This window comes from Psittacula echo (genome assembly GCF_963264785.1).
Source record: "Psittacula echo genome assembly, chromosome: 2".
Lineage (NCBI taxonomy): Eukaryota > Metazoa > Chordata > Aves > Psittaciformes > Psittacidae > Psittacula > Psittacula echo.
In genome coordinates, this window is record NC_137737.1 from 14,496,284 (window position 1) to 14,509,069 (window position 12,786).

At 36.4% G+C, this 12,786-nt stretch overlaps 1 protein-coding gene across 3 annotated transcripts in view; it reads left to right on the forward strand.

Moving 5' to 3' along the window:
- Positions 1–12,786, forward strand: part of DPY19L1 (dpy-19 like C-mannosyltransferase 1) — a gene marked incomplete at its 5' end in the record, with an annotated part of 41,731 nt that overhangs the window by 12,415 nt on the left and 16,530 nt on the right. For all 3 annotated transcript variants that reach the window (XM_080611756.1, XM_080611757.1, XM_080611758.1), the window contains 5 exons: positions 1,781–1,901; positions 3,305–3,398; positions 7,164–7,221; positions 10,504–10,595; positions 12,342–12,441. In XM_080611756.1, coding sequence (XP_080467882.1) covers positions 1,781–1,901; positions 3,305–3,398; positions 7,164–7,221; positions 10,504–10,595; positions 12,342–12,441 — 465 coding nt within the window. The remainder of the gene's footprint in view (positions 1–1,780; positions 1,902–3,304; positions 3,399–7,163; positions 7,222–10,503; positions 10,596–12,341; positions 12,442–12,786) is intronic.

The following is a 12,786-nucleotide window of genomic DNA, read 5'->3' on the forward strand; positions in this document are numbered from 1 at the left end:
TGGATGTCTGGAGATCTAGTCTCAACACTCTGCTTGAAGCAGAGTGAAATAGAGCAGGTTGCTCAGGGCCGTCTCTGATTTCATTTTGAGCATCTCCATCTCTGGGCAGCCTGTGCCAGTGTTTGACCATCCTCAAAATAAGAAACATTTTTCCTATGTATAAGTGGAATTTTCTGTATTTCAATTCATTAGCATCATCTCTTGTCTTGTTAACTAAAAAGTCTCTCAGTTATCTGTACTCTATGGCCTCCTTGTCTTGGGCAGCCCAGAATGAGACTCAGCACTGGAGATACAGTCTTAGCAGTGCTGAGTGGAGGGGGAGGGATTGCCTGTCTTGTCCTGGTGACATACAGTTGAGAATACATTTGCTTTCTTTGCAATAAGGGCTTATTGCTCGCTCAAGTACAGATTGCCCACCAGAAGTCATAGGTCCTTTTCTGCAACACTGTTTTCTGACTGGTCAGCTCCAATCTGTAGTGGTGCGTGATACTGTTCCTTCCCACTGCAGGTCTTTGCATTTCCCTTTCATGAGATTCCTATTGACCCATTTCTCTCACCTGTTGAGGTCCCTCTGAATGGCAGCAAAAGCATCAATCACTCCTTCCAGTTTTGTATCATGCACACACTTACTGAAGATATTCTCTTGTGCCATCATCGAATCTTAAGGCATAGAACAAAATTGGCACCAGATTAAAGAAACCAAAACCCAAACATAAACCATCCACAGCTGTCCCCTCAGCTACCAAGACAGTCATCTCAGAAGGTTATGAAGTTGGGCAGGTGTGATTTCCCCTTCATAAATCCATGCTGGCTGCTTCCAATCAGGTTATTTTTTTTTTTTAATCTTAAGTATGTTCAGAAGTGGTTTCCAGGCCTATTTACTCCATCATATTTTCAGAGGTCGAGGTGTAATTCCCCATGTTTTCCTTTTGAAGAATGAAGCGACATGAAGAGTTTTATTAATTGGATGGGAAAGGAAAGCGGGTATCATCCTTCTTGTATGTGTTTTCTGTGACACAGGGCTGACACAGCTAATACTGCAGCGGTGAAACGTATTTTCAGCCTAGGAACCCCTGGGTTATAACTTTCAAAGCAGTTCAACTGGAATGGCCACATTACTCATTTATGAACTCTCTAAAGTCAGTTATATCCTGACAGAATAGCTTGGTAATGTTAGCTAGTGACTCTGCTGTGAGATGAGTCATCGTTTTTCTGTGTATAAAATGCTGATGTTTTCTGTGTCGGGTGTTGAGATTTGATTTGGGTTTTGTTATAAAAACATTAAAACCTTTGCATGGAAAAAATGGAAATGCTGTCTTGCATTGCATCTTGAAGTCCTTTTTAATGCATGCTTAAATTTAACTTATCAAAGTTTATCTGACTAAAAACCCTGAAGTCTTAATCCATTCATATTCTTGCCAGGTGGAAAAAAAATAATGGGTTTTAATGGATTTAATTTGGCCAACTGTCCTCTGTCAATAAAATCTGAGATTTTAATATCTGATAAACAGAAGACGGTATTGAAATATATGATTTTTTCTAATATTGCAGTTTGATGCATGAAATTACTTCTATTCTAAAGCAGGCAGAATTTTAGTCTATTAATGAACACTTGGTTTATGTCAGATGTGTTTAGGAAATGATGGTCAAAAAAAGCAAAGTAGTTGAGGAATTCTGAGTTAAAAAAGAATCCTGAATGAGGGCCATTTGTCATGGGAGGTTACCTTGAGCACTGAGCTGAGTTCCTTTTCAGCAACTTCAAATCCTGTTTTCCACCCAGGTAGTCCTCGCCAGCTGGTACCGTATCTATACTGCCGTTATGGATTTCCTTGGTGTACCCACAAAGATGTGTTGGACTGTAAACAGAGGAAAAGGGCTTAGTCCTGTTGAAAGCTGTGAGGGTGAGTTGTGTTTTATTCTAGCTTCTTCTGGAAGCATATAATAGTGGCTTGATATATTTCAGAAGTAATAAATGTTCCTGTGTCTTTATCACTGACATGTTTTCATTTGGCTAAGCCTGTGTTTTCGGCAGGTTCCCAACAAAAGCGAGACGTATGAAAGAAAGGTACTTTGAAGAACACTAGGGGTGAGAATGTGGGCTTTGTATATTAGATAGCTCCTCCTACCTAGCTTGAATTGGCTCTACTGCACTTCAAAACTTCATGTTTGCAGTCTGAGCCTTTATAGTGTTGGAAGTGTTATAAAGAATAAGATCTCCTAATGGTAATTGGAGGCCACTGTACCTGTGTTAAATTTTTGTAGCTTTTGTAGAATCCCCAGTGCATTCCAAGTTCCTACATTTCAAAATCTTACTCTTTGTATTTCTTCCCCTAAGTACAACTTGAGGAGTGGGAAGGATGGGGAAACCAGGAACACCAAGACTCCTTTTTGGAGAAATCTTGTGTAGTGATTCTGCTGGGAAGAATCCTCTTCCTCTTGTGACCTGCTATTCAGCATAAGAATTTCAATCGTATACCTTGATTTTTGATATCAAAGCTTGCATGCTGCCATTTCTTTGTGGTGGGTTGGGGTTTTTTTTTTCCATATTTAAAAGTATTGGCTTGTCAAGTAAGTATTATGTGATAAAAGTACCATGCTGAGAGGCACTTTTAAGATGTTCTACAGTTGGTTAAAGCTGAATGATAGATGGTACCTTGTAAAGTCATTTCATTTTATCATTTAAATTGTCTTTGTGTGCCGACAAGTTAGTGTTTTTCCTGGACAAAGGCTATAAGAGCTTTCTTCACAGCTTGACATAAATGGAAAAAGTGAATCATTCAAAGCAATAAATAGTGAATATAACTTTTCATTCCTGTTTTCTGTAAAAAACAAACCCAAACCAACAAAACTGCAAACTATTGAGACTACCATGTTTGGTGAGCGTAAAATCATCTTTCATTAGAGAACTCTTGCTGTATTTTCAGTAATGGTGAATGCTAATTTCTACATACAAAACTGTGAAGTTTTACTACCTTCTTTAGAATGAATAAGGCTTTTTGTGCTGTACTGCTGAAATGATTAGAGCCAGGAGGGTGTAAAGAAATAACGGGAAAGAGAGGAACAAAAGTCTGAACACCGAAGTGTTTGTGGATGAATAAATAATTGAAAGATGTGCTTTACTGGAACATCTCTTGGCTTCTAATGAAACAAAGTAAAGAGCATTGGATGTGATTTGCTGTCTTCTTTCTGTAGATGTATTAAGGTAGTATACTATGTGTTGTATTATACTGATTGTATGGTGGTTTATAAGCAATGTAATCTTTCTTCTCTATTTGACAACATGTATTAACTGTTTGTTTGTTAGGGTTGGGAGACCCTGCTTCCTTTTATGTGGCTATGATTTTTCTTTTGAATGGATTAATGATGTCGCTGTTCTTCATATACGGTACATACCTCAGGTAAGGCAGTTGAGACAGCTATTTAGTTGGTGCTGTCTTTTTTTTATATGGAATTTGAACAAGTGAATACTGAAATATTTTTATGGGATATTGCTTATTTGTTTGTACAGTAGTGGTACTTTTTATTACATACACATTGCAACTGAAAAGATTACTGCAACAGAAAAGCTTTTTTGCTTAAAATGATGGTGGAAAATTTCAGTGTAGTGGTATTTCATTGATACCACCAGGTTGTGGATAAATCGAAATGCTGTATGGGTTTTGTAATGGCTTTTGACATGTTTCTACTCTTAAAATTATCAGTGCAAGTAATTTTTTAAAGAAGTTTGGATGGCAGTATACTTTTAACCAAGATTGGAGTTTTCTCAGTGCTTTGCGTGAAGTCATATTGCATGTCTTTCAACTCTAACTTAAGTGAGAAGGCAAAATACCTTTTAAGATGGTGCATTCTTTTGGAGATATGTACACACTTTCTTTTTTCTATGAATTTCTGTTTTCAGTATCCTTAAATTTCAGGAACTCTAGTATGCTTTCAGACAAAAATAGACTCTTTTCAGCAGAAAACTGGAAGTGGCAATTTTTTTCTGCTTACCTCTATTTTAATTTGTCAGTTTTGCAAAAAAGCAGAAGACTGCTACATTTTCCTCTGAGAGATGTGATTGTTTTTCTCCCTCATTCCCTGGCTTTGCTGTCTTGGTTTTTTCTTTTCCTGCTCTCCCTAAAGCTTGTGCTCACAGTTCAGATAAAGGACGGTGCAGGACAGGAACTGACAGTGAAAAGAGGAAGTTGCTTAGTACAACTGTTAGGTATTTGTGGGTAAAGCATTTATGTTTGTCTTGACACAAGAGATGAATGTCTCATGTTTTGAGGAAGTAAATGAACTTCAAATATTCATATAATTAACATGTCATTTTTCTCTTAAAGGAAGTGTATGGAAACTCATATTTTATATAGTAAAAAAGTAGTTTTGAACATAAATTATTTGCAGTGTAGATCTGTAGTCAAGATAACTAGGATATGCATGCAGTTCTTCCAGTCTGTAAACCACTGGCTTTCTGAGGTTATGACAATTAACAAGTGACTACGAAGTTTCCTGCAGGTAGGATTTTGATCTTATTCATTTATTTATTTGTTCTGATGAATATTCGTAGTTGGATACCAGATCAAGATGACTGCTTAGTCATTGAGGTTCCTCTTAGTCAAAGCAAAGAGAGAACATCTAGTTTTTTCCATAAGGTGTGAAAAGTAAAAGAACTGAATCTGGAGTAATTCAGTTCTACTACGCTGAAGTTGGTAGTCTTATGAATTGGCGTAAGTCTTCTTCATAAAGCTGATTTGTTTATGCAATGCATTTTGAAAGGCTTCTTCTCGGCCAGACTTACTTGATGATGGGAAACCATCATTTAATATTTAGCTCTTTATTCCTGAACTCATTAGCAGCTATCATCTCTAGTTTACATAATTGTTTTTCTTTTTTTTTTTTTTTTCAATTTTTTTTCATATATATATTCATACAATGTGTGATATTTTTATTACAGCCTTTGTTTGCTTTTAGCCTTTTTGCAACTTTGACTAGTGATGAAAGATGGTAGGATAGTTTCTTGTCATTCTTTTCTAAGCTAGCATGTGTTCTCACATCTGTGCTCACTGTACTCTATACTGAGCTTGTGGAAAGAGTTACTCTAACAGAAAGCTAGGTGCTTTTGTAGGACTACTTCTTTGTTGTAGGACTTAACCAATTTCCCCACAAGCTTAGAAGATCGCTAGATACAGTATGTCCCTGCCCTAGCACTCTGTGTATGGTCTATGGTTATGAAATGAACTTTAGAATCTTACATAATGCAAGTTAGTCTCAAGCTCTGAAGCATTCTCTGTTAAGGTAACTGAAGCAATATGGTGAGAACTGAAGCCATGTTTTATTATTATTTTTATGGACAAAAGAATAGTATTTGAATGATAGGTATTTTATGCAGTTGTAAGATTCTACCTCCCCCCAACCTTCCCTGCCTCTCTATTCTTGTAGTCAGGAGACAAAATACTTAAGCAGATTGTCAAATACTGTGTCTGGAGAAAATTTCCTGTATCTCCTTCTAACAGTACTTTCCCTGTATTTTGTTTCTTGCGTGTTAATCAACAATGAATTACAGCATTTCCCCAGATGACTTTAGGCTTCAGCGGGAGTGTAAAGACCAGCTCTTTCATTATTCCAGAGGTCACTCTTATTGCACAAAGCGTAACTGTTTGCACTTCTTTTAAGAATACTAAGTATGTATTAAATTTAGAATATTCTCTGTTAAACATGGGGCAAGTAGGTTCCAACTGAAGGGCATGGACTTCACCATTTGTAGTATGGTGTGGGAGTTTCAGTGGAAACAGTTGTCCTTTATACTGGTGTAGAAAGGCATAACTATTGTCTTTCATAAGTGTAGCATTGCACTGTTAGAAGACAACCAGACTGACTCAACACTATACGTAACCCTCTGTGAAATAGGCTCTGTTCACTTCCCCTTCTGGAAAAGATACTGATGAGGTGCATTTCCCAGTTCTGTGCTTTACATCTGCTGATCTTTTCTCATGTGACAAAATAGTGATTCCTTATAAAGGCTGCTATCTCTGAAGCACTCATAATACAAATAAGACCTTTGTATTCTGGACTTCAAGGTTTTATCACAGTATTAACCTTTACCATGGACGTTGAATTTTGTTTCTGGTTTTGGGTGCTTGGTTTGTTTTTTTTTTCCTATTTTTCAGTTTGTTTTGTTTCTGAGACTAACATTTTTAAATACAAGCTCATTCTTTTAGTCATTTTGGGCTTCAGTGTGAATGCTTTTAGAATCCGTGAAATGAACGCTTTGAGTTGCATGATGTGCAAGAATGCACAATTCTCAGAGATCGTTTTAGCGTGCAGTTGTTATCTTTAACCCACAGGTTTTGCACCCAGAACTCACTGATTCTGTTTGATCTGTGTACTGGTGATGGGTGAAGGATCCAGAAGGATCTGAGGGTTATTTGTATATGCTGTCATTCATAGTAGTAGTGCACACAAAAATGTTCTTTACTTTCTATCAGAGGACATGAGTAAATACATATCTAGTCAAATAAATAGGAACCTTACCTATGGCTGTTCTGTGATGAGGTATACCTAAGTAATATCTTTGTTTTAGTGGTGACTCCATGGTACTAATTATTCAGCAGGTGAATTTGATTAGTTTAGAAACATGTAAAAATCCTCAGGGGCTTAAAAAACTTTCTTATGTTAACATCACAGTGTTTCACATAGGAGTTAAATTGTATCTTGTGTTAACCATGTCCTGAATTAATTAAATATGTTTCTGAACGTATTCAGTTTGATTAAGTTAACATAGTCCTGAATTCGGACCAAAATTCCCTCTTTGTCTGAGCATGCAAATTCCAAAGTTTTCAGCAAGGGAAGAAGTACTCCATTTGTACTGCCTGGTGTTTAGGAAAAAAAAAAGAAAGTTTGGTGCTTTCAAGGCCAAGCTCTGGGTGCAGCAGATGAAGTGCAAGATGTAATGATCTAAAGCAAAGTTAGTGAGGAGTGGAATAACCATTTTCCAAATTATTGACATTAAAATTGCTGTCCTGAAGAAAAGAGCTGATGATCTGCTCTGAAATGAACATTATCTTGCTAACTAGTATTTTCATATTGTATGTATTGCTTTCCCTGGATGCTTGAAAGCATCCCCCCCTGTAGACTTAGCTGTACATAAGTGTTGCTTCATGTTTTCTCTGTTCTTTCCACAGTGGGAGCCGTCTAGGAGGCCTTGTTACTGTGGCGTGTTTCTTTTTCAACCACGGGGAGGTAGGTCTCCCTCTGCAACCACCTCCTTTTTTCTTTCTTTTAAGTTTAAGCTAATTCTCATTTCCTTAAAGATAATGATGTTGGTTATTTGTTAAGGGATGAATTTAAAGCGAGTGAGACATTTCTAAAAGCAAAATCGGGCTATAACCCAAAAATGTATAGCACATGAGTGCTCACACACACACACAAGCAAAAGGGCAAATAAGTATGGTACTGGTATATTATAGCCAGGATACACAGCATTTAGAATCTGTATATATATATATATAGAGAGAGAGAGAATTCCAGTGCTAAACTTCTTTAGTAAGCTGCATTGCAGAGAAAAACCAAACAGAACTATCACTTAAAACACCTCCCTGTGTCCCCATCTCCCCGTCATGTCATTGTTTCATACTTTGGAAGAAAATTCATGCTTTTATTCTGATACACTTAGGCAGTGTTTCTGGGTTTTAATGTTAATTTTGTGTATATAAATGTATATAAATATTTGTTCTATTTTACTTAAAATGCAGCTGTACTGTTAAGATTTTCTAGCTGGAAACTAGCTACCTTATAATTTTGCTAAGGGTTAAATTTATGATTTGTTTTCTTTACTGAGCTGAACTTGACAGAAAACTGAGTAGGAAGAATATGAAATTGCACATAACAAAATCACAGATGCTTCTATTCATAGTGAACTTTGACAGTTTGCTTATGAAACAAAAATCTCTATGATGAAATAGCTATTTTAATTTTAAGTTTAATTTGAAGTATGTTTCTCTAAATGTCCTCCATCACTCAAGCATTTTAATAGTCAGGTCCAGACCAGCTAAATGTTACAGAGTTTCTACACTGGTTTTTTAGTACTGTAAGAGGGTAAATACAAAGTTTTTGGAGGGTTTTCATTTTTAATGGAATTCTGAAGTTAGGTGAATGTTTTGTCCTTTGCTGGGAAATACTGGTTGAGTAGGCACTGTTTTGCCAAGCCTGTAAAGGTTATAAAATGTAACTTCAGGAAGGAGCAAGTTGAAAACTTCAAAGGTAGTGGTAGCAATAATGAAGGGAAGCATTTACTTCACAGGCAGTTCTCCTATCCATAGCAGACGCTGTAGGAGAGCTCGTCTCTATGGATGACTTAGGGGAAAAACACAGCTAATGTGTGCATTTTGAAGAATGGCATGAAATTAGGTGTGCATAGCTCTACACAGATGGCATCTGGGCTTAGGTGGAGCTGAAGTAGGATGATCCTGATTCAGGCCTAGCTGCATGGATTTCTGGAGAGCAATAGGACTTACTTCCAGAGGTGCAGTGTTGGATTTCAGTTGGCTCTTTGCGTTTGTACTGCACTTAATGAAATAACTCAGAGTTGTTTGATGTTGTGCGTATTGAATTATGCTAATACATGTACTTACATGTATCTAGGTGGTCTGGCTTCATTGTGCGTACTGTTGAATCATGTGAGGGGTATGCATGCACATGTGTTTGTATAAGAAAGCTGTTTTATATAACTCTTTGATTGTGGAAATCATCTTGCATGTGGTTCAACAGCACGTACAGTGATGCTCAACCACTTGCTGAAAATTTGCTTTTGTTTTCTGGAAGGATAGGACTGAGCTACATGAGTAAGCCTGATCTGCAAGTCTAGGCATCTTGGATCTAATGCTGTATAGAAGTGGTTAGCCTTCTGGCACTGAGCTAATGATCCTAAGGCAGTATGTGTTTATTTGTGTTATGCTTGTGCTACTGTGTTTTAATGATTTCAAGCTTAGATGGAGCTGATGTATTTATACCTGCAGCAAAGTTAGTTTGCAGCCTTGATAAATCATCCACAGATGATTTAGAGTTACATTCCAAATACAGAAGAATGGGCTGCGTTAGTCAGTCCACTTTTAAGGAAATGCTTCCTTTTTATGGTTTTATATGCTCATAATTTCTTTCCTGTCTTTATCTCCTCCAGTATTGAAAGATTTGGTAAATGAAATGTTGCTATAGTCTTGAAAAATAATCAAAAAGACTGCTTTAGAATAATCATCATTATATTTATTGCTAATGAAAATAATATTAAATAATCACATCTGTTCAGTCAGCTGGAGGCAGCATATTAGTATATATGTTTATGAAAGATTAATTTTAATGGTAATCTTGATGCAGCTTTTACAGAGTGCTTTTAGACAGCAAGGGGCTGTGATTCATGTGGTGAGCTTCTGTACTTTGCATTTATTTTACACTATTAATTTCACATATTTGTGAAATAGCAAGACAGTAAGCAAGGAATGGGATCATGTTGGTTCTAGTGACTTCTTTGGTAAAACAGGATTTTGAAAAATGATTTTAAGGTTGTAGCAAGTGAAGGAGAAGAAACATCCTGGCATCAATATTCTATAAGATTTCGTAAATTCATTATGGTTCTTGTTAAGATAACGACATTCCTTTTTTTTTTTTCCTGTAGTTGTAAGGAACCTGTTTCTAATTGTTAGTACAAATCTCTTGCTAACCATTTCAAACACATTTGTTTGTATGTCAAAGTTGTTCTGTAAAGCTGTAATTATGCTTTTGATGGTCAGTGCCATCTGCAAGCACTTTTTATATAGAGCTGAGTACAAACAATGAAGATGATAGTTATATCTGAGCTGTTTGCCATGAACCCCAAGAAATGAATGAAAAAAAAAAAGGCTTTTCAGTTGACTTCATTGTATTATGCTTTGCTGTATTAGGGTTAAAAAGCAAAGTATGCAAGTTAGTGTAAGATCTGTAAGAGCTTAATTTCATGTGTTCAGTTCTACCTGCATGTTTTTGGAGGGCAGCTTTGGATATTACACTTCCTGTGCTTTTACTTGTAGAAATGTGAAATGTTTGTAACCTATAATGAAGAATATATTGGTTTATACTTTACTTCCTCTTTCCACACACTAAGTGTGGCAAGTAACTGCCTGAATTTGAGAATGGTTTTCATTTCTTGAGTGAGTTGTTAATTTCAGCAGAAGCAGGGACAAGCAGCTGCTGTTCTGGCTTTTTCTTGGATGTTCGCTAGCTGCCACATTTAATTTTGGAAAAGCAGTGATCTATTTTAATTAAACAGAGCATCAGAGACCTCAAGTCTGGAAGCCGCTTCCTTTTTCCTTCTCTTTTATGCTTCCTGCCTTGAGGTTTTTTTAAGTTTGTGAGCAAAATCTGATGTAGCTTGTGTTTTTTGGGGTTTTCTTTAGTAGAAGTATCTGTGGTCCATCTTTCTGATATACAAATGCATTGTTTTATGGAAATGTAGCAGCAACTGTTATCATCTAACCCAGTTCTTATTTTTAGTGCACTCGTGTCATGTGGACTCCACCTCTTCGTGAAAGTTTCTCATACCCATTCCTTGTGCTTCAGATGTTGCTCTTGACCTATATCCTCAGGTACTTCTCAATTTATACTTAGCTTTTTACAATTATTTAAAATGTTGAATGTCATAAGACGTTTATTTAAATGCATTTATAAAAGTGCCTCTGTGTGCTATAGCAATGATATTATTAACATAGAAACTTTCCTGTGGCTGTTACATTGCAGACGCTGCACCAGTAGAACTGCAGTCATATTACTCACTTATTAAAAGGAAAAAACTTTGCAACTTGAAGACATGATTAAAATAAAAATCAGAATTACTGTGTTGGCAAATACGTATCTAAACTAAAAATCAGAATGTTTGGTTGATGTCACTTCCTTCCCATGAGAAACAAGCTGATACTCCATCAATTGGTTTTGTGCCTCTTGGAGAGTGGTATGTTGGTTGCACTTAGAATACGCCTATGCTATGCAACAGAGGATGCTATAGGCACTCATAAGCTAGTATGTTTGTACAGTTTTCTGACTAACTAGTCTAATAACTAGTTCAATGATTTAGAGCAACCTAATTACATTAATGCAGGGATGCTCTTGAGTTCTTAGCCCTGCTTTTCCCTTGTTTCTGGCTTGCAACATGATTGTGTTACTGTCTTGCCTCCGTTCTGAAAAATAAGCATGATTGTTAATACTTGAGGGCTTTTCCACCAGCTCCATTGTATCAGATTTGCAAAATATTTATGATTTTGATGAACATTGTACTTGTAGCCCCAGTTTTTCCTTTATTAGCTCATACTGATTTGTAGTTATTGATGATTAAACCAAAAATATTTCCTGGTTATCACTAACTTTTGATTTTTAGGTGAGAAAAAGCTACATACTGTGTAGAAAAATATTTTGAGGATTTGTAGAGTGATCGTTAGATATCATATCTGTTCATTTAATGCTACATTGTGAGGTCAAACAGAAACTGAGGAAGTTACACTTTAAGTTAGGGTGGTCAGAGCACATATATTCTGTACCTATAATTATGACACTTCTGGATTAGATAGTCACTCCTGTTCTTCAAATCTTGGTACATAACCAGTAGTTGGGCTTGCATATTGATGAGAAGTAGGTATTAATCTAAGCATTTCAGAGCAAGTTTCAAAAGAAGGGATAAAACATTTTAACTTCCTGTTTCTCAGTTGCAATTCCTGCATCAAGAGCAGCTCTGTTTAATGTATAGCAGTATTCCAATGAAGTATAGGAACTATCTTTGGAACAGAAACTAGAACTTATATTCTCCATTTTTCCTATCACTTGTATCACATTTGTATAATGTATTACTTAATGCATTAGATTCATGCTCAGCATGACTTCCAATAGAAGTTAATCTTGAGGCTTTGTAAAAGATGCCGAAAAAAATATGTAAATATGGAAGAAATGGGAGACAGAGGAGGGAAATTGCTTTCAGATGCAGACTGTTCTGAGAACAGTTATGATCCCAGCTGAAATGGGAATGGTGGTGACATGCCTGTAGGTAAATGGCTGCAAGTGACATAGGTTGGCCTGCTGTATTGCATGCTGCCAGGAGAAGGCTTGTTTGGTAACGAGGGACTTAATAGTTAAGAAACATTAAGCATCAGAACTATTGTTTTTAGAAACTGATGGAGAATGGATATTAAATTTACTTGAGCAGTCTTATTTGTGGTTGATCGCTATTGCTAGCTAAGTTCCAAGGTAACTTTGGTTTTGTTGCAGTCTCAATTGTACTTTTCAATAATGTGCAAACACCTGTGTAATTTTACTTACTGATGCCTGTTCTGTCTCTTTTTCCCAAGGATTCCGAATATTAATACAGGAAGCTTGATTGCACTGTGTATTTCTAATATCTTTTTCATGCTTCCCTGGCAGTTTGCTCAGTTTGTTCTCCTAACACAGGTAAGATTATATTCACCTCTTTGTTTTATATAGGCAAATTGACTGTTATGGACAGACAGCCACTGGATTCACATCTATGTGAATGCTTTCCTTTTAGTCAGATTTCATTTTTGCTCTCAGGGAAGATTCACACCATTTAGCACATCAATATTTTTCTAGTCTAAAACTTAAATATTGACCATTTATATCACTCAGCATTCTGTTTCTAGGAGCAGAAAATTTACTTTTCCCTTAAAAGCAGCCACCAGCCTGAGATCAGTGTATTAGAACAAGTGCAGAACAAGAACAAACTTAGTATATTGAAATACAGAAGTAAAAAAGGCATTGATCTTGGATCTCTTTAGG